The 22,747-nt window shown below is 48.3% G+C and overlaps 2 protein-coding genes and 1 long non-coding RNA gene across 6 annotated transcripts in view; 2 read left to right on the top strand and 1 right to left on the bottom strand.

Moving 5' to 3' along the window:
- On the top strand, positions 1-18,427 carry ATXN7L2 (ataxin 7 like 2). Of its 2 annotated transcripts, none has more exons than XM_033918263.1 (11): positions 1-515; positions 2,780-2,845; positions 3,472-3,576; positions 9,339-9,537; positions 9,828-10,090; positions 11,253-11,335; positions 11,730-11,962; positions 13,619-13,787; positions 14,792-14,913; positions 15,196-15,958; positions 16,678-18,427. In XM_033918263.1, the coding sequence occupies exons 1-11, from the start codon at positions 395-397 to the stop codon at positions 16,690-16,692; spliced, it is 2,139 nt and encodes a 712-aa protein (XP_033774154.1). In that variant the 5' UTR covers positions 1-394; the 3' UTR covers positions 16,693-18,427. The 2 variants fall into 2 exon arrangements, with proteins under 2 accessions (XP_033774154.1, XP_033774153.1); XM_033918262.1 differs by having other exon boundaries at positions 9,828-10,144.
- On the bottom strand, positions 15,670-21,037 carry LOC117347398. Its single transcript, XR_004536783.1, has 3 exons — positions 20,825-21,037; positions 18,423-18,599; positions 15,670-15,806 (listed from the first exon to the last, which is right to left on the bottom strand). It is a non-coding gene; the product is annotated as an uncharacterized LOC117347398 (long non-coding RNA).
- LOC117347397 (cytochrome b561 domain-containing protein 1) overlaps positions 20,561-22,747 on the top strand; it is a 134,107-nt gene continuing 131,920 nt past the window's right edge. For 2 of the 3 annotated variants that reach the window (XR_004536782.1, XM_033918267.1), the window contains exon 1: positions 20,571-20,879. Coding sequence is in view for 2 of the 3 variants with exons in the window: in XM_033918267.1 (XP_033774158.1) it covers positions 20,735-20,879 (145 nt within the window). In the remaining variant the exon portion in view is untranslated. Of the gene's footprint in view, positions 20,880-22,747 lie in introns of all 3 variants that reach the window. The other variant, XM_033918268.1, reaches the window with a different exon arrangement.

The raw sequence follows: 22,747 nt of genomic DNA, 5'->3' as shown, positions 1-22,747 counted from the left end.
GTCCTGATTGGCTGATGAGACGGCAGTAGGACGTCTACCGCCGCTTACAAATGGGACCTTGTTTGGAGAATCAGTCCCTGCGTTCTGCAGTTGATGTAGCCCCTCCAGGACTCAATTGCAGAGCGTGGGGGCTTCGGCATGGTGCAATTTCTTTGGATGAGGGGACAGATAGTGATGCTCAAGTAGCCTGGCCTATTTTGTTTGAGCCCTGGGAGGTGGTCTGTGCATTGCAGTAGTCTAGTGGTGATGTCATCACGGCATGGACCTAAGTTGCCGGCCTTTCGTCTCACTTTTCACGCGGCGGACTCCACGTCCCGGCGTGCAGTGCGGCGCAAGCGCAGGCGCACGGGGCGACCGCGCGTGCTGACGTTGCGGCCGCGCGCTGGCGGCGGTGATGGCGGTACGTGGACGCGCAGCGGCAGTAATGGCCGCCCTGGATCGGCGGGCGCCGAGTCTCGACGAGTTCGCCGGCCAGAGCTGGAGCTCCTGGGTGCAGAGGGCGGACCTGGCGGCGGGTGAGTGAACGGCAGACCCGGCCGCAGCGCCAGCTTCGCTCCCGCCGGCGCTCCGAGAGCCGTTTCCGGCAGCCGAGCAGAGCCGCCCTCCGCCTCGCGAACAAAGGAGCTGCCGGGTCTGGCGCTCGGGGGCGGAGCCAGGCGACGGCACGGAGGGGGCGGGGCCAAGGGGAAGGGGCGGGGCCTGAGAGACTGAATGAAGGGGGTAAGAAGCACCAGGCTAGTGCATGCCTGGCACCTCCATTCTATGCAGATCTCTCATGCATATTCATTAGGGCTAAGACTGGCCTGCTGGTCCTCCAGGAGAGGGTTGGGAACCACTGACCTAGAGCATGTCCAGCTTCTGAAAGCTCCCCAGCACGCATGGGTGCGATGTCTTGTTGTCACAGACATGCATGCATATGACATCATTGCGTCGCAACCACACATGCTCGGAGGCCCTCCAGAAGAGACAAAGTTTGTGTGAGAGGGGGTCAAGCACAGGACCCTGGTAGTGCTCTGGAGTCCCAATGCGTGGATGAGGGATTTAGAACTGCCCAAAGGCTTCCCCTCTCCACGCGGCATCCACTATGCAGGCAAACTGGGAAAATCCCTTCTCTTCAAAATCACAGGTCTTTGGAACGACCTCACCACCCCGTTGCGGAACCTGAGCTCCCTGCAGTTATTATTCCGCAAACAACTGAAAACCTGGCTTTTCAGCAAATTGTAACTCAATCCTTCCCCCCTTCTACACATAAGTTCATGTAATCCTTTTTCTTCTTCTCTACCCACTATTTTAAGTTCTTGTAAACCGTGTCGAGCTCCATACTCATGGAGATGACGCGGTATATAAACTTAAGGTTTAGATTAGATTAGATTAGATTGTTAGGAACCGGGGCAATGGCATAGCGAGGATGAATGGTGCCTCTCCCCCGCACCTTTTTAACTTTGGTACCAGAAGCCACCAACTTACTCTGCGTCAGCTTTGGTGCGGGTCCCAGAAGTGACATCAGAGAGAGCGCCAAAGCTGGCGCGGGCAGTAAGTTGGTGGCAGCTCGTGCCAGAGTTAAAAAGGTAAGGGGAAAGGAATGGGAAGGGGGGCCAGAGCGGAGGAGGGTTGCCGGCACCCTGAGGAAGATGGCGCCTAGGGCATACAACCCCTCCCCCTCCCTACTATGCCACTGGAACCGGGTAACATTCTGGAGAAAGGGGAGAACATAAGAATTGCTGCTGCTGGATCAGACCAGTGGTCCATCTTGTCCAGTAGTCCAACTCCAGACAGCCTATCAAACTTCTGGAACATCCTACCTCCTCATATCAAGCCCTTAAAGGACTTCTTAACTTTAGAAACTGACCTTTTTGCCTAGTAACTCCCTCAACCCTTCACCAGCATCAGTTAATAATCCTATATGAAGATATATTGCAATACACTATATGTTAACCTTATATTGTAACACTGTGAATACAAACTGTTACCCATTCTGAGCTCTTTGGGGAGGATGGGATATAAATCTAAATAAATAGATATTCCAAAAAGATGGACTCCATCTTAACCTTAGGAGACACCACCCAGGGAAAAGATCTAGGTGTCATTGTGGACAGTATTCTGATTAGTATGCAGAGTGGCAGCTCAAAAGTAAACAGAATGTTAGGAATCATTAGGAAAGGAATACAGAATAAAACATAAGAACATAAGAAGTTGCCTCCACTGGGTCAGACTAGAGGTCCATCCCGCCCAGTGGTCCGCTCCCACGGTGGCCCACCAGGTCCTTTGACCTGTGAAGTGATTTGACCATTTTTATATCCTACCTCTGCTTCTATCTGTACCCCTCAATCCCTTTATCCTTTAGGAACCTATCCAAACCTTCCTTGAACCCCTGTACTGTGGTCTGGCCTATCACAACCTCTGGAAGAGCGTTCCATGTGTCTACCACCCTCTGGGTAAAAAAGAATTTCCTAGCATTTGTTCTGAACCTGTCCCCTTTCAATTTCTCCGAAAGGGGACAGGGGACAAAGAATTTTCAGTGGTGTTAAGTGGAACTGGCGAGTTAACCAGTCAAGAGCTGTTTCTGGCTGCTTCATTCGCTTTGAATATCAACGCAATCATGTCTATGCATTAGGTACATGAAAGCTATATGGTCTTTATCTGCCTTCGTTTTTCTCTGTGTCCATGTGGAGTAATAGTATTCAGAGCATGTTAGAGAGCCAGGCCGCAGCACTAGGCTGTGTTTTTGTTTAGGTAAGGGTGTAAGGAATGGCACTGATTAGCTGCCTCTGTCTCTCAGGTTCAGATCTGGAAGACGGCAGGAAGACTGGGAAAAAAGTGGATGCAATGACTCTCATTAAAGAAGGTAAGACAAGTGACTTACTGCCCTGCACACGTTGTTCTGAGTTTGTGTACTGGGTGAAAAACCCAGAGCCCACCTAAGGGCTATGTAAAGCAGAGGTGTCCAGCCTGACCAGCCCTTCATCAGACACTGTGGGCTGAGCCCAGGGTAACCAAGCAGAAGAGCACAGCATTAGTGATGGAAGAGGCCAGAGGCAGTGCAGTGTCTGGGCCACAACCATGTCCTCATCCTCTTACACTCCTGCTGCTAGAATGGACTGTCTTTATTGTTCAAAGGGTGACAGTGACAGAAGAAAGCAGAGGATGTGCTGAAAATGGTGCATGCTGCTGTCACAGGCATCCTACCAGCAGAGTGGTAACGGGCAGCATTTCTCTTGTGTTCGCATGATGGGTTACGTCATCCGATAGAGCTGCTCCCTGGTGTCTGCGTGCCTTCCATCTTCCACTGTTTCTGTGTATTCAAGTGATTTTGTAAATAAATAAAATTTGAAGCTGGAGTTAGTTGGGTCATTTTTACCGACTCTGCGCTCCGTTGCCTGGAACATGAATAGTCCCATTTCAAGTCCAGTTGCTGTCTCTTTGCTCTTTGTCTCCTTCCAGCTGCTGCTGATGTTGCTTTTCTGATTTCAGACATGTCCATTTTTGGCCACTGCCCTGCACATGATGACTTTTACCTGGTGGTCTGTAACCAGTGTAGCCAAGTCGTGAAACCTCAGGCTTTCCAGAAGCATTGTGGTAAGTCGGAAATGTCACACCGTGAAAAGAAATCAGTGTATTTTCCTTTTCAAATCTCACCCGGTTGCTAGACTGGAAGGTGCAAGGAGAAGTGGCACGAGATTAGGGCAGTGGGGTGTCAGGTTTTTCCCTGGATTGTGCATTCAGAGGATTTTGATTTGACTTTTCTTCTGCTACATCATAGTTTGTTTAAAATACTTTTAACCTGCACTATGTATATGTTCTAGGTGGCTTCCAAATGAAAACAAAACCAAAGGCAAGAGATGTTGTTTACATGGTTGTAAAGGACATCTCTTTTGCTTTTTGTCCGTCTCTCACAAGGCAAGTACTTTGTTTGTTTGGTTCCAAATGAAAACATTCATAATAAAATCTTAAACAGTACAAAAATAATTGACAAATACACCAACTCATACTCAATGCATAGCCGCTGTATTAGAAATGAAAAACGTATCTAGTCAGGTGATTTTTCCCTTCAACACAATGGAATTTGCTCATTATATGTTTCAAAAATAGCAAAGTTTTTAGTTCTTGCTTGAATGATGCAATAGATTTCAAAACTTGAAGCAATCTGCTCCACAAATTAGGACCACTTATTTTAAATGGTATACATAGTGCTGACGTTAGGGCAGCTGCCTTGGGCCCTACAGCTCCAGGAGGCTCCACAATCTGGGCATCTCTTCCCCTCCTGTCCATCTCCCTCCTTCCCAGTCGCCTTTCAGAGTCAAAATCTTCTTTTTCAGAGGGGCCCCGGTGCAGCTACAATTCTCACAACCTGAAGCTTTCCCTGTGCCCCGATCTGCCTAGGTGAAAACAGGAAGTTGCATCAGAGGGGGACGGATAGTGGCAGAAGGAAAGCTTTTGGGCTGTGCCAGCAGCTTGTGAGAAAGGCTGCTGCACTGGACCCACTCTGAAAAAGAAGATTTCAACTTTGAAAAGAGACCAGGAAGGTGAGGGGCAGGGAAGGAGATGGACAGATGCGGGGCCCCTGGAGCTGTTTTAAGTTAACCCAGGGGGCAGGGAGGGATGAGAGCAGGGGTAACGCAGACCTGAAGTGGGGAGAAGGGACTAGAAAACAAATTGTGAAACAGAGGGAATGGGGTGAGGTGAGAAGGGGGGAGGGGAGGGATAGGGATGGTGGACAGTGGGAGGGAAGGATTTTATAGGAACATAGGCAGCCCTCCAATTTGGGGGTGGCAACACATTCTTCCTCCATCCCTCCCACAGGAGGCCATGCATTTCTTTCCCCCTCCCACCTCCTATGATCCAGTGTCTGTCCCTCCTTCCCACGATCTGGCATCTCTTTTCCCTTCCCTCAACCCCACATGCTACTGCCTTGCCTCTTGCCGACCTAGTAGCTTTCTCTCTGCAGTGTTGTGCAGAAAAAGATTCTGGGGAGGCAAGGCTGCCTTGAAAGAGCTGACGCCGGAGAAATGCAGCAGAAGCATATGGGGTAGGGAGAAAGGGAAAGAGATGCCAGACCCTGGGGAGGAGGGAAAGGAGAGAGAAGCTGAACTGCATATGTTGTGGGGTGGGGGGAATGCCAGACAGTATATGCATTGGCACTGGGGGAGCCTGAGCCAAGAATGGAAAGGGGGCCTGAGCCTGGACCCCCGAGGCTTTCCATGGCTAAACCCCTGGCAGCGATGTTGGACTCGGGAGGTCAGGCCCGGGGAGGAGAAGAAGCTGTATGGAAGAACAAGAAATATAATGGATGAGAGGGAGGGAGAGAAGGAGAATTGTTGGACTGGGGGTGGGAGTGGACAGGAGAGATGCTGAATCATGAGATGAGAGGAGGAAAGAACAGCAGGAAAGAGCAGGAGCAATGTTGGACCATGAGGGGGAGGAGAGAAAGAGGAGGTGAGGTGATGGATTGTGGAGGAAGGGACAGGAGGAAAGAGAGATGGGACAGGGATAGGCATGTGGGTCTCTTAGAGAAAGGAAGAGATAATGGTTACTGCATTTGGGCAGACTGGATGGGCCATTTGTCCTTTATCTGCCATCATGTTTTTAAGATAGTGGAAGAATAAAGGACAGGGAGCTATTAGGTCATGAAGGGTGGAGGGACAGAAGATGTTGGGTTACAACAGGGGTAGGGAACTCCAGTCCTTGAGAGTCATATTCCAGTTGGGTTTTCAGGATTTCCCCAATGAATATGCATGAGATCTATTTGCATGCACTGCTTTCAATGCATTTTCATTGGGGAAATCCTGAAAACCCAACTGGAATACGGCTCTCGAGGACAGGAGTTCCCTACCCCTGGGTTACAAGAATGGAAGGAGGGAATATACTGGAAATTGTGAAATCAACTGGGAGAGATAGGGGGCAATGACAAGGAGATGAATGAGAGGAGGATAGTGAGTATGGAGGTATCGAAATGTGATAATGAGGAGTAGATGAAAGAGAAGGGAATTGGAGGATGGGGAATGAGAAAGAGAGATGGAAAGTTGGTAGATAGTTGAAAAAGGAAAAGAAGGAAATTGGAGTGGATGGAGATGTAGAAAAGAACAAAAGCTAAAAAGGAAAGGTCAGTGTAGAAAGGGAATGAAATGAGACAGGAGAGAGGAAAAAAGACATGGACATCAAGCACTGGATAGAGAATTAAGAAGAGACAAAATGGGACCAACATGATGCAAAAATAAAATATCCAGACCACAAAGGTAGAAAAAAGTTTTCTTTTCAATTTGCATCACAGGTTTTTGTATTGTGTTCAGTGGCTTACCACTACATTTTCTTCCTGCCCTTCCCCCTGCTCCCTGGCCAAATTGAAATACCTAAGCTGGTTGGGCTCTCCAAGCTCTGTCAACTGAAGACCTCTTCCTCCAGTCCAGTAGCCAGAACTCTTTAAGCTCTGCAGCTCAGAGACACACTGGAGTAGGCTTCAGGATCCCTCCCAGCCACAGCAAGGACCTGGGCCTGCGTATTCACTATAAACAGAAGTGCATATCTGTTTTTATTGCTCCAGTGTTGTAATACATGCCATTATGTTTCTATGAGTTATAATTTTGTAGGGCTCCCATTCTGTTTGTGATCAATTCTGTTTTTGGTAAAGGACAATCTATGTTTTGTGTCTGAAGAAGTCATTTAAAGTTGTCTTATGTGCAGTAGAAATGACAGATGGGGAGATCGAGGGAGGGGACTGGTGCAAGGAGGAGAATGGATCGGGGCCCCCCTCCTTAATTTCTGCCCTGGGCCCCAGCAGGTCTAAAACCGGCCCTGGGAATACATCTAGTTGTACAGTTAAAATGTCTTTGTATCGCTCTATGGTACGGCCGCACCTTGTGTGCAATTCTGGTCACTGTATCTCAAAAATGATATAGTGGAATTGGAAAAGGTACAGAGAAGGGTGATAAAAGGGATGGGACGACTTCCCTATGAGGAAAGGCTAAAGTGGCTAGGGCTCTTCAGCTTGGAGAAGAGATTGCTCAGAGGTGATATGATAGAGGTCTATAAAATACTGACTGGAGTTGAAAGGGTAGATGTGAATCACTTGTTCACTCGTTCCAAAAATACTAGGACTAGGGGGCATGTGATAAAGCTACTAAGTAGTAGATTTAAAACAAATCGGGAAAAAAATATTTCTTCATACAACGTGTAATTAAACTTGGACTTCTTTGCCAGAGAATGTGTTGAAATCAGTTAGCTTAGCAGGGTTTTAAAAAGTTTGAATAATTTCCTAAAAGAGAAGTCAATAAGCCATTATTGAGATGGACTTGAAGAAATCCACTGCTTATTCCTAGGATAAGCAGCATAAAATCTGTTTTATTACTTGGGATCTAGCTAAGTACTTCTGACTAGAGAATGACACAGGGAAAAAAATCTTTCCCCGTCACTGCCCCATCACCGGACCACTGTTCCTGCCGTCCCCTATCCACCCTTCCTTTTGGCACCCCTCACGTGATCTGTGCAGCTCCCTCCCTCCCCCTTACCTTCACGGTGCGTTTTAAGGTTTCAGTCTTGTTAAAAGCCGCCAGCGCGTACGTGCAGTCGCGTGCGTGTGTGGGCGGAAGCTTCTCCTCTGATGCAACCGGAAGTTGAGTCAGAGGAGAAGTTTCCGCCCACACATGCATGACTGCACGTACGCGCTGGCAGCTTTCTACAAGACTGAAACCTTAAAGCGCCACGAAGGTAAAGGGGAGGGAGGGAGATAGATAGATTCAGGTGGGTAGGTGGGAAGGAGGGAAGTGACTGCGCGCGTTCCCTTCCTTAACTGTGGGACAAGGCCATTCACCGCTCAATGGGGCAGTGGATGGCCTAGTCTCCGTACCTGCAATGAGCACCTTTCCCCCTCCACCGTTTTGGCGGGTTACTTGCGGCTAGCCGCAGATAACATCCACCGTGTCATTCTCTACTTCTGACCTGGATTGGTCACTGTTAGAAACAGGATACTGGGCTTGATGGACCTTTGGGCTATCCCAGTATGACAACTCTTATGTTCTTATGTGAGCCAAGTCTAGGATCGAACCATTGTGTAACATAACATAAGACATAACCTAAGAATTGCCGCTACTGGGTCAGATCAGTGGTCCATCGTGCCCAGCAGTCCGCTCACGCGGCAGCCCTCTGGTCAAAGACCAGCACCTTGAGACTAGCCCTACCTGCGTACATTCTGTTTAGCAGGAACTTGTCTTAACTTTGTCTTGAATCCCCGGAGGGTGTTTTCCCCTAGGACAGACGCCAGAAGAGCATTCCAGTTTTCTACCACTCTCTGGGTGAAGAAGAACTTCCTTACATTTGTACGGAATCTGTCCCCTTTCAACTTTAGAGAGTGCCCTCTCGTTTTCCCTACCTTGGAGAGGGTGAACAACCTGTCCTTATCTACTAAGTCTATTTCATTCCCTTCAGTACCTTGAATGTTTCAATCATGTCCCATCTCAATCTCCTCTGTTCGAGGGAGAAAAGGCCCAGTTTCTCTAATCTTTCACTGTACGGCATCTCCTCCAGCCCCTTAACCATTTTAGTCGCTCTTCTCTGGACCCTTTCAAGTAGTACCGTGTCCTTCTTCTTGTACGGCGACCAGTGCTGGACACAGTACTCCAGGTGAGGGCACACCACTGACATCACTGATGAAGTTGGCTCTTAGGAACTGGTGGAATAAGGCATTATGACAACACAATCTCAGCTCTGGAATGTTGCTACTCTTTGGGTCTCTGCCTGGTACTTGGGACCTGGGTTGGCCACTGTTGGAAACAAGATACTGGGCTCGATGGACCTTCGGTCTGTCCCAGTATGACAACTCTTATGCTCTTATGTGAGCCATTGTGACATCACTGATGAGTTTGGCTTGGAGGACCTTCGGTTCTTATGTGAACCAAATATAGGATCAAGCCATTGTGACATCACTGATGAGTTTGGCTCTTAGGCATTGTGGAATGAGGCATTATGACATCACAATCTCAGCTCTGGAATGTTGCTACTCTTTGGGTTTCTGCCTGGTACTTGGACATGGGTTGGCCAGTGTTGGAAACAGGATACTGGGCTTGATGGACCTTCAGTCTGTCCCAGTAGGGCAATTCTTATGCTCTTAGACAATAATGGCTCATCAAAATGACAGGGAGAATGTATTTTTGGTCCTAACCTGCTCCCACCTGCTTTTCTTCAGTGTGTAGGGGGTACTTTAAGGTACCTGTTTTTCTTTTATTCTGGTATATTCCTGTTTTTACTGGAGTCCTTTCTTTTATTATTGGTATATTTGATTATTGCATATTGCCTTGATCAAATTTAGTGAACGATAATGATAATAACACAAATTTCTGTATTTCCAGAAAGGAGACATGGAGCTCTGAGTAAGCTTTATGGTCGTGCACACACCACCTTAAGCTCACGGCGGGACCAGGTGCTGAATGGGGAGATTCCTACCTGCAGAAGGCATGGAGAAAAGCCTCCGAGGGAGAGGGCACATGGTGCCCGAATAAGAAACCTTCAACCTGAAAGGCAGGAAAACCCAGCAAAAGAAAATGTTCGGTAAGAAAAGAGAGGAAGGCAGGCAGTGCAGTGCATCTGTAGGAAGGGCTCTGGAATTATGAGGAAGTAGTTTAAGCAAGTCACAAAAGAAAGTCACATTTGTCACCATTTTATTTCTATGTGTGTCAAATAAAACTGAATTTTGAGTGAAATGTTGAAATAAGGCAGCTGGCCTGTATATGAACATCTGCATAGATCAGGTGTGTGCTAGTTTTAGCCAACTTGGCTATGACTGATTAAAAGCAAAAAATCCTTCAAATCTCCCTGAACAAAACTCTTTCTTCTTCCAGTTTGTTTATGCCTGTTGTAAATCTGGAGAAAATACCAAGCCTCCCAAAACCAGCTGGACATGGTTTCAAACTAAATCCAAAATCTTCCACCTCACCTCCAGCAGGACCTCTTCTAATGAACTCGGAAGAGAGTTCGCCAAACGAATGCCTTGTACCGGCCATGCCTAGTGCCAGAGCAGAAGCATCGTCACCAACCAAGCCTGGTGCCGGTGTGATGCTGGATGTGCTACAAAGGAGAGAAGAGTGTTTTCCAGCATCACTCAGTAAGGGGACAAGTACGACCAAAAGTGCACAGAGATATCCGAAGAAGCTTTCTCGTGAGTCTAATGTTTGTGGAACAGAAAGGCAGGGTAGGGCTGCACGTCAAAGGTCTCAGGGCTAGATGCACTAAGAACTGTCGCTCTGGCCGATTTATTGAGCGATTTTAAAACAGCGACTGATGCACGATGGACTTTCCATGCAAATTAGTTTTGTGGAGGTTGGCCATAATCCCACCCCACCGGTCACTGAAAAAGCAACTTTCACACATGCACAGAGCCGGCAGGGGAAGCCATCATTGGGGAGTATGCAGATGGTATCTGGGGGTGGGGGGGGGGAGAGTGCAGCAATTCGGCTCACTTTTTTTTTTTTAAATGGGGCAGATATTGCACATGTATAACACACGCACAACATCTGTGCCATTAAAAAAAAATGAAAAAAATAGGCAGACCTGTTGGTAACACAATTACCAACAGGTCTAGCTAGACCTGTCAATTTTTTCAGGTCGGTCGAAGTGTTTGCTATTTTTTTGTGCATGGCAAAGTGATGTTAGAGCATCGATCAGTTGTCTAGATATGTGGCATTTTAATATTAATGACCTATTTGCATGGCTTGATCAGAGAATGAGCAATCACACGGAAAAACACGTGGTGAGCCATTTTGTGCATGGGGTCGACAAATACAATGTCACTAAACCAGTTGAACCGGTTTGGCGATGATCGTTAGATGATTGGAGACTTTAGTGCATCTTGCCCTCAGTGTGTATGAACCGTGTTCGTGGGCCAGAGGTGACTTGATCACACAGTGGGCAGAACAGTGGATCAGCACCTACCTTGTTCTAGTCCAGGCTCGATCTCCTTATTTTTTTTTTAAGTGATTTCAACAGAAAAATCACTTGTAGTCATGTCCTGAATTAGCCATGACCCCCTTCACAGTCACCTTTAGATGCAGAGGTTTTTTTGTCTTAAATAATTGTTTTGTGTGGTCTAAGCTGCTGTTTGAAAGAAGAACCTCCTGATAGCTACGATGGCTAGTGGAGATGGGCTGAAACCCAGCAGGACAGGAGTGCATATCCATCCCTGATAGGATGAGTTTCAGAAGTATGTTTCTTATATCAGACTGATCTTATTTTGATGTACCCTCCTTTCTTCTCCTTAATCCCTGCAGGGAAGGAGTGTGATCTGAACAGGCAGTGTGGGGTTCTAAATCCGGACACTAAACGAGTCTGCACTCGCTTAATCACTTGCAAGGTATTATTTGATAGGGGGTTTCCTCTCTGTCCGCCCCTCTAAGCTGCACTGAGTGGACAGCCATGTTTGTTACTGAATAATGGAGATGGGAAGGGGGTTGGGGAGGGGAGGAGACTGGTTACGCACAAAGGCACAGAAAAGGGAGTTGAAACAGGAGGGGAGGAGCACACAGCTGATATTTCCAAGATCCTAAACCAGGGATCTCAAAGTCCCTCCTTGAGGGCCGCAATCCAGTCGGGTTTTCAGGATTTCCCCAATGAATATGCATTGAAAGTAGTGCATGCACATAGATCTCATGCATATTCATTGGGGAAATCCTGAAAACCCGATTGGATTCCGGCCCTCGAGGAGGGATTTTGAGACCTCTGTCCTAAACCCTATCTTGGTTTTGTAGATTCATTCTGTGCATCAGAGGCGGGAGGTCCAGGGACGTGCAAAAGACTTTGATGTCTTGGTGGCAGAATTGAAGACCAGTGCCAGGAACAGTGAGCCTTCAAAAGAGAAGAGTACTGTGTGGAAGGACTGTGTCAGCGAGCGCCTCCTACAGGAGGCTTCAGTACTTACATCTGTAGCATCTCTGTCCAGTACCACTGCCTGCCAGTTGAAGCCACCGCATGCGCTCCACAGGTAAAGTGAAAGCACAGACTTAATTCAGGTTTTACTCTTTTTTTTAGGCTGCTGATATAACATAGTAAATGAGGGCAGGTAAAGACCCAAATGGTCCATCCTGATGTGCAGTTTTGGTTCCTCAGTGGACTACCTTATATCTTATGAAATGAAATAAATGCCAGGTTTGTGGAGTCAGTAATCAACCTTCAGCTCTGCCTCCTCTATTTTGCTGTTGTTTGACTCTTAATATTTATAGTAAATCTAAGAGAACTTTGACTAATTACAGAAACAGCATATTTCTTTATGTACAAAATTAAGACTAATAGACCAGGTTTTCAGGATATCCACAATGAATATGTATAAACTTGATTTGCATATGCTGCCTCCATTTGCAAATTTCTTTCATGCATATTCATTGTGGATATCCTGAAAACCTGACTGGCAAGGGGGAACTCCAGGACCAAGTTGAGAAACACTCTGATAGATCACTAATCATTAGAAGATTTTGTAACTTTTTTTTATTACTTGCATGCCAGATGTCTAAGTATTTTTGTTATCTAATAAAATAATTTATAATCATACTTTGCCAACCTTCTTTTGAATAAGACAGTAATTATATAGAATCAGAGGGACTTTGGTTGCAGTTAATCCTATTTGAAATGAGTCCAGAATAATTACTTTCTGAGTGATTTTTCTGTTGTCTATCTCTGCACACTACAGCAAAATATATTTATTTGAAGTTTGAACAAAGGCCCTAAATCAGGGGTGGGCAACTCCGGTCCTTAAGGGCCGGAATCCAGTCGGGTTTTTAGGATTTCCTCAATGAATATGCAATGAGATCTATTTGCATGCACTGCTTTCAATGCATATTCATTGGGGAAATCCTGAAAACCCGACTGGATTCCAGCCCTCGAGGACCAGAGTTGCCCACCCCTGCCCTAAATGAAAAAGGAATGATAAATTTACCAACCGCTGCAATGTTGTAAGTTTTTATTTTGAAGCTGGAGTCAAGTCAATACATTTTTCCAGTTCTGACTCTGACTCCAACTCCACAGCCCTGGTAAATACCTGGCTGGTGCTGAATTTGATGTGCAAAAGATGGAAATGTTGTGGGTGCCTGAAGGTCTTTGATCAATTTCCTGTTGAGAATGTAAAATCTATAGGGGTCTTTTTGGCTCTGCATTAATGTTGGAATCCCAGGTAAATTGAGTGGTGGTTGTAGTTTATTGTTGGAAAAGTCGAAGCAGATGCGTAAAAGTGTAAATGTCAGAGAGAACGGGCGCTGCCTGAAGCAGCAAGTGATCTCACGAAACATGGCCCATGTCGGGACAGGATCCTTGTCTTAAGCTAAGTTTTCATTGTGCTTTTGAAAATGTAAAGATATCATTATAAGCAGAGTGTTTGTAGTACAAACTTTCCAGGCTTATTTTGGACCGATGATGATGCAAAGCAGCCATGAGGAAATTGATCTCGTGTGAAACAAGTCACTTCTGAGGTCTGGAGTTTAGGAATCGTGTTACATTAGTGACCTCCGCTTTAAAGAAATGGAGTGGAAGCAGAATTAATAGGGCAGGTGGAAGGAAGAGAAGGATGCCAAAAAGGTGGGGGGACAGGACTGATGTAGAAGGGGGAGAAGGTGGCTGGAGATGTTTCTTACCCTTTCTGCTCTTACAGGATTTCCTCAGATAGTGACTTGGAGCAGGAGGTTCCCTCACCCTGCGAAGCAGAGGCTGGGCTTCTCCATCTATTTGCCAGTCCTAGCGAGGAGAGTGAAGAAGAAACGCCAGATGAATTGGAGAGGCTGGAGTGCCCTTACGTAAGGCAGCCACCACAACCACAGGCAGTAAGTCTGTCTCCAGAGGCTGAATCAGCCTGGGACGAGGAAAGAAGACATTTATGAATAGATTTATCAGTATACAGGGTTTGGCCTGGCATTGTTCAGGCTGTAGTGGCCACTGTGGGGCTTTGTAAGCTATTCCATCTCTGGTGCTTAGGGCTTAATTAGGAGACAAACTGCGGAGGGGGAGGAAATGAGCCAGGGACTGGTGTGAACTGTATACTTGAGAAGGACTCGGGGACAAATTTTTTCCCGTCCCCGCGGGAACTCATTCCTATAAGCTCTGTCCTCATCTGCACAAGTCTCAAACACTTTAAAATTGTTGTTCGAGGCTTGTGCAGTTAAGGCAGAGCTTTCAGGAATGGGACAGGGACAGGGACAGCAACAAAACTCGCAGGAACGGAATGGGAAAATTGAGTTCCTGTGGGGACGGGGACAAATGTGTTCCAATGTCATTCTCTAGTCTACTGGGTACACAATACAAATATACAAGCACACTCCTGAGTCCTGACTGAACTGAAGAGGGTCTGGATTAAAGGGAGAACTGCTGTTCTCCAGGCTGATTCCCTTACAAAGAGGGACCGGAGCAGACCAGGCACCTGGTTTGGTTCTGGAAATTCAAAAGAAGTGATGGAGTTCCATTCTGGACCACAGGTCAACCATTGATGCCTGAAAGCAAAACATGGTGGTTTACAAGAACAGAAGAAAGAAATGGAGTGGGATGGGGGTTCAGAAAAACTTCAGAGTCCCAGGCATGGCCAAGGCCTCCTTCAAAAATAAACTAAAAAGACAGGTTTAGACTGATTTTTTTCCCCTTCATTTTGGGGACCTAAGTATGCAATGCTGGAGTCCTTAGAAATCTCCAGGTAGATTTGGGAAGAAGTGAAACTAGGATTGAAGGGTGTTGTGGGAATCAACAGGTGGAGTGGGCTGCCGGAAAACACACAGTGAAGCAGAAATCAAGCTCTGCATGAGCTGACATGAGTTCTTCACTTTATTTTCCCTCACAGCACTGTACGTTTGGGAGCCGGCTAGTTGGCTTGGGATGTTATTTGTTTAACAGACGATTTGACCGCTTCTGTTCTGCATTCAGTTCCATGTTGGAGCGGCACCTGAGTTCTCATATGTGGAAGTAAGTTGGTGTACCATCAAAATCTGAGACTTGTCTCAAGTTACATGTGCTTGCTGACACCAAGCAGAAGGAAGAGAGATTATTTGGCATTGGATGGTTCCGGCAGATGCTTTACAATCTATAAGCATGGCAGTGCAGTATTAAAGGTGTAAGTGAAATTCATAATACGAACCTAGTCAGACGCACCCATATACTGTAGCTCTGATAGGTAATGCAGCTAAGATATGAAATGGGGAGAAAAGCATTTTCTAATGAATGTTGTTGTTTGCTTGAAATATACAGAAAAATACCTCCAGCAGCTGACCTCCAAGTTCCCACAGTACCAGGATGTTCTGTTGCCCCCAGTTCTGAGAACGGTAACTCCTGCTCTGTTTCTGGTGGTTCCCCTGCAAGAACTTCTCCTTCGTGTATTGTCAAGGAAGCAAGGACCCGTGCTGCAGTGAGCTATGTGGCCTGCTCTCCCCATGTAGCGGCTGCATGCAGCCAAGCAGACTGCGCAGGGGGGAGCCAGGCCATGACCTCTCCTCTCCCAGCCAACACCCCCTCCCCATCATTCAGCAAACTGCCTTCCACCAAATCCAGCCGCTCCTCCAGGGGAAAAGAAGGGGACAATCAGGACACTGAAGTTTCTCCTCGAAAGCGCAAACTGTCTTCCAGCTGCTTCCACAGCTCTTCACACCACAAAAGAAACTGTGTTACGGAGCCAGGGAAGTCCTTGCCCTCTCCTTCAAAGGCTCAGTCTTTCTCAGAACATGTTGTAAATGGAGTCACTCCGTCAGACACCAGACTCAAACGAACAGAGTTTACCGACTCTCGGAAATCCTCCCAGCAGCAGCTGGAAAACTGTGGAACATCAGCCAGCACAGCTAAAGCTATACAACTGACTTCTATACCTGTGGAGGATGAGAAAAAGAGAAAAAGCCTTAGCACCTACTTCCGACCAGAGAAGCCAAAACACTTATCTGCAGCCAACATTGGCTTCTCATCTCGCAGGAAGAAAACTGTATCTTTGCTAGGATTCGAAGAGAAACAAAACACATTGAAGGTAAAATCCTCACTCTCTCATCACTCTTCACAAACAGTAATTTAGAAAACCTTTCCATACCTAGGAAGGAAGGTTCAGTTTTGTTTCTGCTGTGGGATCTTTATGTTGGTGACTTAATAGGTAAATGTTTACATTACAAGCCTGAAACATGTTGAAGTGGTGAATATTCAGGTACGGTAGGTACAAGAGGACTCCCAATCTACATAAGAATATAAGAGTTGCAATACTGGGACAGACTGGAAGGATGGAAGCTGGGCAAGGGTTCTGCTGCATGAAGGATGGGAGGGAAGATGGAAGCTGGGCAACGGTTTTGCTGCACAAGGGATGGGAGGGACGGAGGGGAAGATGGAAGCTGGGTAAGTGTTCTGCTGCACAGGGGAATGGGAGGGATGGAGGGATAGAAATATGTTGCTGAGGGAAGGCACAAGGGGATGGGTGAGAGGGGAAAAAAGATGCTGCACATGTGGGGAAGGGGAATGAAAGAGGAAGAATTGGGGTGAAGGAGAGGAAGGGAGAGATGATCATGTGCATTCGTTTTGAACAATAAGCCTTACGTTTTCATGCTTTGCTACCTTTTAAAGACCAAAACCTTTTATGTTATGATGTTTACATTTAATTTATATTAGTTCACACAAACGCTCCATCCATGTGCTCTTGGCCCACCATGTCAAAATGTTTGTATGGACTGATTCCAGTGTTTTCTTTTCTTGTGTTTCCAGTCAAAAGCACATTAGCAAGACAGTTGTCAGCAGGATTCTGAGGAGACGACATTCTGTGACGACAGTTTACCTCTATCCAGTGCAGAATTGACTGCTTCTAACTCAAGGAAAACATACCTCAAGACTCTTTCTGTTCTTTTGCTGCTAATAAAACAAAACAAAAGACTGCCAAGAGAAATGTGTCTGAAGGGTTGGAAGAGGCTTTGCCTTAGCTGTTGCCTTAATTCTCATTTTTTTTAAAGGTGGTGAATGTAAGTCAGCCCATCTCCACTTCAGAGTGGCTACCTGTATGTTTGCTGCTATTTTAATGTCTAGTTGGCCTCCTTCGCTTTTGCTAGTGCTGTTACTGGTTTGAGGACTTCTCGACTCTTACATAGGAACAGCCATACTGGGTTTAGACCAATAGTCCATCTAGCCCAGTTTCCTGTTTCCAGCAGTGGCCAATCCAGGTCACAGGTACCTGGCAGAAACCCAACTTTGTACAGCTCCCAGCATGCCCTGAAATCAGTTCACCGGGTCTTGCAAAGTACCGAGTGCTCACTGCATGACTGAACAGACAGGGCCAGGCTGCTCTTCAGCACAGCACTATTGATAAACTTCCATTTTCAGTGAAGAGCGAAAGAGCAAAAGCCAACTTAGGCTCCCATTTAAAGTAAGTAGCTATAATCAACCCCAGAACTGCTGAAATTTGCACAAAATTAAACCTGCTCTGAAATTTTACCCAAGGTACCCCTCCCCCCAGGAAGAACGACATGTATGTATAAAGGTACACTTCAGTGATAATGCCCCTTTTCCAAATTTATAACCACTGTGCAGTTTTATAAGAGCTGTGAAGCCTTAGTTTGCAGAAAACAAAATGGAAATGTCCAGGTCAGGGCCTAACTACCATTGAGTGAGCCCAGCAAAATACCCAGGGCCACCCAGGGTAGGGGTTGCCTACAGTAGTGAATTCTCCTTCACTCCCCACAAACGTTAGCAATCGGGACCTCGCCTGCAGTGTCTCATGCCCCCTTCCCAATGGTTCTAAAAACACTTGTGGCACAGAAAAGGCAGAAGCAGGCTTTCAATCACTTTCTCTGCTGACAATCCATGAACATTTTCAGGACTGCAGGGGGAGGGGGGTGCAGAGAGAGGTTGGGCCCCTACAGGGTTGGTTTGTTTCTCCGCCCTTATCCAGAGCGAGTTACATATTAATATACAAAATAAAACATTTACATTTGTCGTACAAATCACTTCAAGGACACATAAGAGGAAATGGATGGATGGGAGATGAGATGCAAAAAAAGGCTGGGCCCCTGCGGGTTGGGGGAGAAACAAGGGAGAAGAGTAAAGAGACGCTGGATATCCTGGACTCCCAGAGGCTGAGATGCTGGAACTGAGGGGGGAATTAGAGGACGGAGAGAGAAGCCTGGAGCAAAGAAAATGGGGGAGATGTAGGACTGAAGAGAGAAAGAGAGAGGCCTGGAGAGGAGGGAGGGGAGAAATGTTGGACCCGGGTAGAGAGAGCAGGGGAAAGAAATACTGGACTGGGAGATTTGTGGATGACAAAGAGAAAGAGGCTGAGCCACGGGTGGGGCTGCAGGAGGAAGGGAAGAGAGGGGGGAAAGCTAGACATTGTGAGGGATAGGGACACAGAGAAGAAATACAGACTATGGAAGACCGTCTTGGAACTGGAGGGGAGGATAGGTTCGGGGACACAAAAGAAAAATGAATAGCGGATATAGGCCTATATTCACTAACCTCACCTTTCCGATCCAATCCATGGCTGAGTCTTGCCGGGTGACGGATTCACTAAAGAGCCCCCATGCAAATGATCTGATTGGACGCATGCACAGACCATCCTGCTTGGCTCTGGATGCGATCCATACATGCATTTGGTCTTCAAAGTCAACACAAAGGGAGAGGGGTGGCTGCAGTACTTGCTGACCCAAAAGAATAAAAAAAAAAAGGTTCTAATTTTCAGATAATGAGCAAAAGTTTCATTTTTTAAACGCTTTCAGATTTTTTATGTAAAAGAACATGCTTTTAACCCGCAGGTTAAAACCACGGGCTCACACTGCGCTTTGGCAGCAGAGAGCAGGATTTCAGGGCGGCAGAGGTCTACGGAACATCTTCCCTGGAGACACTCATAGAAATAAAATTTTACCCCCCCCCCCCCCTAGGAAGACAGCTATGATTTCAATGTGTAACCTGTAGAAAAGCAACTTGCATTTCAGATAAGAACATAAGAAATGCCTTCACCGGATCAGACCTTAGGTCCATCTAGTCCAGCGACCCGCACAAGCGGAGGCTAAGCTAGGTGTTCCCTGATGATTACCATGTTTACCCGTATCCTCAATGTGATTTTCAAGAAGGTGCGCATCCAACTTGCCCTTAAAACCTAGAATGGTGGTCTCGGTCACAACCTCCTCCGGGAGAGCATTCCAAGCGTCCACCACTCGCTGTGTGAAGCAAAACTTCCTGACATTTGTCCTGTCTTCCCTATTAATAAAAGATGGGTTGCAAAAGTGAACTGAACAGATGAACCTGCACTTGCAGTGCGGCAGAGCCCCAGCGCACAGTCCTTTGAGAGAGCATGAGAGTCGACAAGGACAGTTGTGACTGGTTCTCAACATTGGGTTGGTTTTTTTTTGATTGGCCAGCCCAGTCGGTGTTCTTCCTTCTCTTTAGTGAATCTAGTGGTCGAGACACGATCTGTAAGCTTAGTGAATCTAGGCCATAGAGAAGAATTGTCAAAATGACAGGAGACTCTGAAAAGAGACACTGGGACTAAAGCAATTCGTAAAGGTGAAAAAAAAGTGTTGCTTTTTTAATTGTAAATATGTCAGCTTTGGGAAATTAAAAATTGAGCCTAGACCAGTGAGGATTTAACACATTGTCCTCCCCGGAAAATAAGATCTGTAATGGGATGGAGGAGGGGTGTTTCTGAGGTCTTTGGCATAATTATTGTACATAATGGATAAGTAAAGTATGAAGGTGAAAGAGAACTGAGTTTAAGCATCTTAGAAACAGTGTTGCAAGAGCTTTGGGAAATGTGCATCTCTTATATCTTGCAGTTCAGTTTCTATTATTGTGACAGGTGTTCTACTGTGTCTATAGGTCTGTAATGTGTTTGCTTTTAGCAGGATTTGTCCTCTTTTCCCTGCCCCCACTACTGCATTATTAGGGGTCCAATTGTTTTGTCCAGGGCCCATTCAGTCCTAAACGCAACGGTGCTCAGTTCCAGTAGTTAGTATTTTAGAAAAAACTCAACTACCCTACATGTTTTTCTAAAGCATTTGCAGGCAGTTGGGAGGCTCAGTGGCTCCTGCCAAGCTCTTGCCCTGCTCTCATAAGAATTGCCGCTGCTGGGTCAGACCAGTGGCCCTTAGATCAAAGACAAGTGCCCGAACTGAGACTAGCCCTACCTACGTACGTCCTTGTTCAGCAGGAACTTGTCTAACTTTGTCTTGAGTCCCTGGAGGGTGTTTCCCTCTATGACAGACTTCGGAAGAGCGTTCCAGTTTTCCACCACTCTCTGGGTGAAGAAGAACTTCCTTACGTTTGTACGGACTCTATCCCCTTTCAACTTTAGAGAGTGCCCTCTCATTCTCCCTACCTTGGAGAGGGTGAACAACCTGCCCTTATCTATTAAGTCTATTCCCTTCAGGACCTTGAATGTTTCGATCATGAGGGAGAAGAGGCCCAGTTTCTCTAATCTCTACTATTTCTGCAAGGACAGGACCTAGCAGGTGGTGAACTGGTGTGTGGGAGCCCAGATGGTATAGGAGGAAAGACAAATGGATTGGCAGCAGCAATTGTGCCAACTCCTCATGGGAGGCTGCTAAATGCTAACAGTCCCAGGCCTTTTAGGGACCTTGTCCTTGCTCAGGCTACAAGGCTGCTTTGAACTGGTAAGCTCTAGGGAGCAGGAACTATTTCTGTGCGTTCTAAGCAGGGACCGCAGGGGTCGCTGTGGCGTCTCGAGCGCTCGCTCGCTCGCGCGCGCCGCCCTCTCGCGCTCCCCAACCCGGAAGTGAGAGCGAAGGGCCCGAAGGCGCCCGCGAGCCCGGCTCCCATGTCTCCGCGCGGCGCCCCCCAACTGCCGGCGGGAAATGAGTCCCCTGCACGTCGCCTCGCGCGCTCCCTGCCCGCCCTCCTGGCTCACCTGCTGCCGATCACCTTCACCGCCTTCCTCCTCCTGCTTTCCCGGCCCGGAACCAGTGAGTGGATGGAGGGGGGGAAGAGAAGTGAACGAGTTAGGAGTGTGAAGGGAGGAGAGAGAGTGGGGGAGGTGCGGGGCCAGGGAAGACAGAAAGTGAGTGAGTGGGAGTGGGGACTGGGGAACATAGAGAGTGACTGAGGGGGGAGGAGTGAGTGGGTGGGAAGGGGGAGGTGCGGGGCCAGGGAAGACAGAAAGCGAGTGAGTGGGAGTGGGGAACAAAGCGAGGACTGAGGGGGGAGGTGTGGGGCAGGGGAATCCAGAAGAGAGAGGGGGGGGGAGGTGTGGGACCAGGTACAGGGGGAAGGAGTGGGTGGGAAGGGGGAGGTGTGGGTGCAGGGGAGCCCGAAAGAGAGAGGGAGAGAGTGAGTGGGGTAGGTGCGGGGCTAGGGAAGACAGAAAGTGAGTGAGTGGGAGTGGGGACTGGGGAACATAGAGAGTGACTGAGGGGGGAGGAGTGAGTGGGTGGGAAGGGGGAGGTGTGGGGCAGGGGAATCCAGAAGAGAGAGGGGGGGGAGGTGTGGGACCAGGTACAGGGGGAAGGAGTGGGTGGGAAGGGGGAGGTGTGGGTGCAGGGGAGCCCGAAAGAGAGAGGGAGAGAGTGAGTGGGGTAGGTGCGGGGCTAGGGAAGACAGAAAGTGAGTGAGTGGGAGTGGGGACTGGGGAACATAGAGAGTGACTGAGGGGGGAGGAGTGAGTGGGTGGGAAGGGGGAGGTGTGGGGCAGGGGAATCCAGAAGAGAGAGGGGGGGGAGGTGTGGGACCAGGTACAGGGGGAAGGAGTGGGTGGGAAGGGGGAGGTGTGGGTGCAGGGGAGCCCGAAAGAGAGAGGGAGAGAGTGAGTGGGGTAGGTGCGGGGCTAGGGAAGACAGAAAGTGAGTGAGTGGGAGTGGGGACTGGGGAACATAGAGAGTGACTGAGGGGGGAGGAGTGAGTGGGTGGGAAGGGGGAGGTGTGGGGCAGGGGAATCCAGAAGAGAGAGGGGGGGAGGAGTGGGACCAGGTACAGGGGGAAGGAGTGGGACCAGGTACAGGGGGAAGGAGTGGGTGGGAAGGGGGAGGTGTGGGTGCAGGGGAGCCCGAAAGAGAGAGGGAGTGAGTGGGGTAGGTGCGGGGCTAGGGAAGACAGAAAGTGAGTGAGTGGGAGTGGGGACTGGGGAACATAGAGAGTGACTGAGGGGGGAGGAGTGAGTGGGTGGGAAGGGGGAGGTGTGGGGCAGGGGAATCCAGAAGAGAGAGAGAGAGAGGGGGGAGGTGTGGGACCAGGTACAGGGGGAAGGAGTGGGTGGGAAGGGGGAGGTGTGGGGCAGGGGAGCCCGAAAGAGAGAGAGAGAGAGAGGTGTGGGAGCAGGTACAGTGGGGCTGGGGAATAAAGCGAGGACTGAGGGGGAAGGTGTGGGTGCAGGGGAATCCAGAAGAGAGAGGGGGGGAGGTGTGGGACCAGGTACATGGGGGGCTGGGGAGTAGAGTGAGGGAAGCCTGAGGGGGAAGGAGTGGGTGGGAAGGAGGAGGTGTGGGTGCAGAGGAGCCCAGAAGAGAGAGGGAGAGAGTGAGTGGGGTAGGTGCGGGGCTAGGAAGACAGAAAGTGAGTGTGTGGGAGTGGGGACTGGGGAACATAGAGAGTGACTGAGGGGGAAGGAGTGAGTGGGTGGGAAGGGGGAGGTGTGGGGCAGAGGAGCCCAGAAGAGAGAGAAAGGGGGAGGTGCGGGGCCAGGGAAGACAAAAAGCAGGTGAGTGGGGGTGGGTGGGAGCGGGGACTGGGGAACAGAGAGAGTGACTGAGGGGGAAGGAGTGAGTGGATGTGGGAGCAGGGGCTGGGGGAAGGAGTGAGTGGGGGTAGGTGGAGAGGGGGAGGAGTGGGGCAGGGGAGC

Source organism: Geotrypetes seraphini, chromosome 13, assembly GCF_902459505.1.
Source record: "Geotrypetes seraphini chromosome 13, aGeoSer1.1, whole genome shotgun sequence".
Lineage (NCBI taxonomy): Eukaryota > Metazoa > Chordata > Amphibia > Gymnophiona > Dermophiidae > Geotrypetes > Geotrypetes seraphini.
Note: the sequence above shows the minus strand (reverse complement) of the source record. Positions and strands in the feature narration are given on the sequence as shown.